The 5699-nt window shown below is 52.4% G+C and overlaps 1 protein-coding gene across 1 annotated transcript in view; it reads right to left on the bottom strand.

The window, feature by feature from the left end:
- Positions 1-1086: 1086 nt before the first annotated feature.
- SUPT16H (suppressor of Ty 16 homolog (S. cerevisiae)) overlaps positions 1087-5699 on the bottom strand; it is a gene marked incomplete at its 5' end in the record, with an annotated part of 5781 nt that continues 1168 nt past the window's right edge. The window contains 16 exons of the mRNA XM_009700900.1: positions 1087-1208; positions 1303-1380; positions 1669-1798; positions 1995-2124; positions 2197-2366; positions 2477-2552; positions 3082-3194; positions 3280-3405; positions 3502-3620; positions 3705-3831; positions 3917-4052; positions 4151-4278; positions 4950-5103; positions 5192-5307; positions 5386-5481; positions 5606-5671. Of these exons, the coding sequence (XP_009699202.1) occupies positions 1087-1208; positions 1303-1380; positions 1669-1798; positions 1995-2124; positions 2197-2366; positions 2477-2552; positions 3082-3194; positions 3280-3405; positions 3502-3620; positions 3705-3831; positions 3917-4052; positions 4151-4278; positions 4950-5103; positions 5192-5307; positions 5386-5481; positions 5606-5671 (1887 nt within the window). The remainder of the gene's footprint in view (positions 1209-1302; positions 1381-1668; positions 1799-1994; positions 2125-2196; positions 2367-2476; positions 2553-3081; positions 3195-3279; positions 3406-3501; positions 3621-3704; positions 3832-3916; positions 4053-4150; positions 4279-4949; positions 5104-5191; positions 5308-5385; positions 5482-5605; positions 5672-5699) is intronic.

Raw genomic sequence — 5699 nt, forward strand, 5'->3', positions numbered from 1 at the left:
GGGGGGGGGGCCGGGAAGTTCCAAATTTTTAGGGAACCTCAATATTTTGAGAATCCCAAAATTTTTAGCAGAGGACATCCAAAGTTTGAAGAGAACCCTCAATTTTGGGACAGAAACCCCAAATTTTTAGGTGGGATGCCAGAATTTTTGAGGAGACCCCCAAAATGTGAGGAGAAAGCTCAAAATTTTGAAGAGATCCCCAAAATGTGAGGAGAAACCCCAAAACTTTGAGGAGAATCCCTCAAATTATGGACATAACCCCTGAATTATGGGGGAGGAAACACCCAAATTTTTAGGGGAGACCCCCAAATTTTGGAGAACCTCGAATTTTTAGGGGGGACCTCTGAATTTTGAGGAAGAACCTCAAATTTTGAGGGGTCAGAAAACCAAATTTGTAGGAGTAACCTCAAACCTGAGAAGACTCTCCAAATTTTGAGGCAAACCTCCAAATTTGGGGGGATACCTTTCCAAAATTTTTAAAAGGGGGCCCCCAAAATTTTGAGAATCCTCATGTTTTGGAGAACCCCAAATTCTGAGAAGAACCCTCCAAATTTTGAGAGGAAGCCCTCTAAAGTTTGAGAACAACCTCCCCAAATTTTAAGAACTGCCCAAATTTTGAGGGGAACCCTCCCAATTTTGATGAAAACCCCTCAAATTTAGAGGAGAATTCTCCAAATTTTTGAAAGAACCCCAAATTTGATGAGAACTCCAAATTTTGAGGAGAACCGTCCAAATTTTGAGAACAACTTCCTAAATTTGGAGGGGAACCTCCCATATTTGGAGGGGAATCCCCCAAATTTTGAGAAGACCCCCAAATTTTGATAATAAGCCTCCAAATTTTGAGGAGAAGTCCCCAAATTTTGAGAAGAATTTTGAGGAGAATTCCCCAAATTTTGAGAAGAACCCTCCAAATTTTAAGGAGAACCCTCCAAATTTTGACAAGAACTCCCCAAATTTTGATACCCCCCCAAATTCTGAGAACCCCCCAAATTTTACAAGAAAACCCCCAAATTTTGCAGGAGGACCCCAACTTTTTGCCAAGGCCCCCCCCAGATTTTTCAAGGAGGGGCAGGGGAGGGGGTTCCCCTACTTCCTCTTCTTTTTGGGGGGTCCTGGGTTGCGGGGGTGGGCGCCCCGCCCAGCAGGAGCCTTCCTCTTCCGGCTGCGCCCATGCTCCTCCTCCTCCTCATATTGGCTCTCCCGGTCAGCTGCGGGGGGGGGGGAGAAGGGATTGGGGGGGGCAGGGAGGTCCCCTAGATTTTTGGGGGGTTCTCCCCCCCACTTCCAACCCCTTGGACTCACCTTTTCGGGCTTCTTCTTCCAGTTCGTCCCAGTCTTTGCCGCTCTCTTCCTCGCTGCCCAGGGACTCCTTGGAATATTCTAGAAGGAGACGGTGGTTGGGATCTCCAAGGGGTTCTGGTGGGACTCCATGGGGACCCGGTGGCCTCCACAGGGACGTGGTGGCCTCCAGGGGGACGTGGTTGGGATCTCCAACGGGTTTTGGTGGGACTCCATGGGGACATGGTGGCCTCCAAGGGGAGGTGGTTGGGATCTCCAACGGGTTTTGGTGGGACTCCATGGGGACATGGTGGTCTCTTGAGGGACAGGCCACCCTCCTTGGAGCTATGCCACACCCTCCTTGGGGTCAGGCGACCCCACCGCTGTTACCTGACTCTTCGGCCTCGGAGGAGTAATCTTCATCACTGTCCTCCTCCTCTTCCTCGTAGTCCTCCTCCGAAGGGTTGAAGGTCTCATCCTCCATCTCCGACTCAGATTCGCCCACCTCTGCGTCGCTGCCCTGGGGACAAGAAAGTGGTGGGGACACCGAGGTGGGGGGGACATTGAGGGGTGGGGACAACCTGGAGAACCTGGGATGGGGACACCAAGGGTGGGGACATCAAGGGTGGGGCCAATCTGGAGAACTTGGAGGCAGGGCTATCAAAAGGGGGGGTTGGGGTCACCAAGGGGGCATGGCCACCACCTAAACATGGTACCTCGCCCTCAGGCTCCAGGAAGGACCAACCCCCCTGCTCGAAGAAGCCCTCAGGGTCATCCACGATGGTCTTCATGATCTTGGTCCAGTTGAGGGACTGGACGCCCTCCGTGTACTTGAGGTCGCAAGAGCTGGAAGAGGAAGAGAAAGGTGAGCGGGTAGGGGTAGGGCGTGGCCAATAGGAGGCGAGGGGCGGAGCCTACTTGAGCCATTCTTTGATTGGGTCAAGGGAGGCGACGGGGATGGCGTTGATCATGGTGACCTTCTTGCTGTAGTCCTTGTAGACGATGACCATGTCGAAGTTCTTCAGGTGGAACTGGACCCTCTCAAAATGAATCAGCTCCACCTCGTCCAAGGTCACCACGAAGGGGGGCTGAGGGGTGGGGTTGAAGGGTGACATCAGTGGGGTGAGCCCCCCAAAGTTGTGATGATGTCAAAAAAAAAAAACCAACCCACTCCAATTCCCACCTCACGTCAACTTACCCACTCGGTGCAGTTGACCAAGGCGCTGCTGGTGGGTTGGAGAAGGCAGGTGCTGCGGTACGGGGCGCCGTTGAACCTGCCGAAAGAGGGGTTGGACATGGCCAAAAATCATGAGGAGACCCCAAAAATGGAGAAAGAGAACCCAAAACCCATGAGAAGACCCCAAAAAACCATGAGGAGACACCAAAAGAACATGAGGAGACCTCAAAAAAGGAGAAAGAGATCCCCAAAACCATGAGAAGATCCCCAAAACAACATGAGGAGACTTCAGACATGAAGAGAGACCCCAAAATCCATGAGGCAACCCCAATAACCCATGAGGAGACGCCCAAAAATGGAGAAAGAGACTGCAAAACCCATGAGAAGACCCCAAAAAACCATGAGGAGATGCCAAAAACCAAGGAGGAGACCCCAAAAATGGATGGAGAGACTCCCAAAACCCCTAAGTAGACTCCCCAAAAACCATGAGGAGTCACCAGAACCCATCAGAAGACCCCAAAAACAGATGAGACCCCCAAAAAAGATGAGAAGACCCCAAAAGGCAATGAGGAGACCCCAAGATGATGGTGACCCCCCCACCCCCGGTGGCCTTGGTGTCCACTCACCCCAACTCCCGGAAGGGCACCTCAAACTCCAACTCCTCCTTGGTGAGTGCTTCCACCTTCTCAATGAAGTTCTTGAAAGCCGTCTTCAACTTGTGACGCATCTCCCGTTCCATCTTTTTTTAGGGTGGAGGGAGGAGATACATGAGGTCACTTCCTTCTTCTGATGACATCATCAAAGAAGGAGGACCTTCGACCAACCTGCTCGGCGTAGAGGTCATCGCGGTCGTGCATGTGTTGGTGTTTGCCCAAATCGGTGGTGATCTCTCCGACTTCCGTGTAGAACTGGACATCCGTGTGACGTTTCTTCCCAAACATGATGGCGTTCTGAGGTCAACACGAACAAACGATGTCATCACCAAGGCCCTCCTCCCCTCCCTGTCACCCCCCGCTCCCCAAATTCTCCAACCACCAGAAGAAGACCTTGAGATGGAAGTGGAGCACGATGATCATCTCGCCATCGCAAGGCTGGAAGACGGCGTGTTTGATGTTGTTGTAGAGGATGTCCACTTTGTCACCGCGCACCGAGGTGAAGCGGAAACCTGGGGTGGGGACAATTTAAGGTCCACCCCCACCCCAAAAAAACCCTTCCAGAAGGTCCCACCCATCCCACCTCAGGTCCATACCATTGACGTGGGCCTCCAAAGAACCTTGCATCCTCTTCTGGGCAATGTTGGGACGGATGTAGAGGTCCTTCAACTTGGGGTTGCTACGGTTGAGGTTGATGACCAACGAATCTTGTTTGACGATGCCCTGGAGAAGACACCGAGATGGGGGTTTTTTTGGAGGGTGAGGTCCTCAACTTCTTCACAAGCTCCCACCTCATCTTGGTCCTCACCTCCTTCTCCTTCTCCTCAGCTTCCCGGGTTTTGTAACGTTTTTGGACCTCCTTGATGATGCGAAAAGCATTTTGAAGGTTGAGGGCCGGTACCGTTTGTTCACCTGGCGTCTTCATGTTGGACGCGCGATAGGTGCTGGTAGGATCCAAAAGTTGAGGTGACCTCATAGAACATCATAAAATTGTGTCCCGCCCCCCTTTTCAAATCTCACCCAACCCCGCTGGTGGCCTCACATCTCCTTGACGAAGGTGGCCTCGGGATTGGGGAAGATGTTGCCCTCGTTACGTCCTAAAGCGCTACCCGGGCAGTAGAAGTTGATGCGTAAGTAGGTGTAGTCTCCTTCCACCGACATGCTGATGTTCTAGAAGGTCAAAAAATAATGGGGGGGGGGTCACCCCAAAAATGAAGAGGTTGGGGGGGTTGAACCCCCCAAAAAAAAACAAAATGGAGAGAAAGTTTTAGAGGAAAAGTTGGGGAGGTGGTGGGTTGGGGGTGCACAGAAGAGTGGTGGAACTCCAAAATCACCTGGGGTGGAAGGCAGAACCCCCAAACCACCTTAGGTTGAAGGTGGGGAGAACGTGGAACCCCAAAACCATCTAACTTTAAGGTGGAACCCCAAAATCACCTTGGGTTGAAGGTTTAACCCCAAAACCACCTGGGCTTGAAGGTGGAACCCCAAAACCACCTTGGGTTGAAGATGGGGAGAAGGCTGAACCCCAAAACCACCTTAACTTGAAAGTGGAACCCCAAAACCACCTTGGCTTGAAGACAGAACCCCAAAACCACATTGGCTTGAAGATGGGGAGAAGGTGGAACCCCAAACCCACCTTGGCTTGAAGGTGGAACCCCAAAACCACCTGGGCTTGAAGGTGGGGCTCAAGCTGCACCCCAAAAGCCCCTCAATCTCCACACCCACCTGGAACCTCTCCCCCAGGTTTGTCCCACCCATCCCCACCCCCTCTCTCCCCCAAAACCAGGTTCCCCCAAGGAAATTTCGGGCGTGTCCTAGAAAACGAGGGTGTGTCCCCTCACCTTGATGGTGGCGATGTGGAAGGGCGTGGCAATGCCAAAGACGGGCATGATGACGGTCTCGTACTTCTTGTCGATGTAGATCTTCATCTCGCGGATGTGGGGCTCCTTCGGCATCAACGCTGGGTTTTTGTAGGAGATGTTGGACTTACGAGCCCTACGATGACATGGCGGTGACGTCAGAGGGAGCCCCTCCAACCAAGTAATCAAACCTCCACCCCCCTCCTCCCGCCATTTTGGGTTACTTTTGGATCTGCTGCTCGCCCTTCTGCTCCGTCAACCGCCGACGCGCTTCTTCGTTGAGTTGAGCCGCCAACTCTTTCTGGTGAGCTCGGCGTTTCTCCTCTGCCGTCAATTCATTCTGAAGGGGCGGGGCAGAGGTGATGTCATATCCTTCCCCCCCCAAAAAAAAAGAAGGGGCGAGGGAGAGATGACCTACCCGCGTCCTTTCCGTCAACAGAGCTGCCCGGGAGCTGCGACCAAGGAGATCTTCAGCTTCATCCTTCTCCTCTTCCTCTTCTTCTTCGTCTTCGTTCTTTTTTTTTTTTTCAGATAAAAAAGACCAAAATTGGGGGTTTTATAAAAAAATTTGAGGGCTTTTGCCCAAAATCAAGGGGTTTCACCTCATTTTTCCCCACCCCACCCCCTCACGGTGTCACCTTGAGGAAGATGCCGACGTTCTTGACCTTCTTCTTGACGGCAGTGAGGACGGTGGCAGGACCTTCCTGGAAAGAGGAAGAGCGCGGGTTGGGG

This window comes from Cariama cristata, unplaced genomic scaffold (genome assembly GCF_000690535.1).
Source record: "Cariama cristata isolate BGI_N322 unplaced genomic scaffold, ASM69053v1 scaffold28495, whole genome shotgun sequence".
In the NCBI taxonomy this organism is placed as follows: domain Eukaryota; kingdom Metazoa; phylum Chordata; class Aves; order Cariamiformes; family Cariamidae; genus Cariama; species Cariama cristata.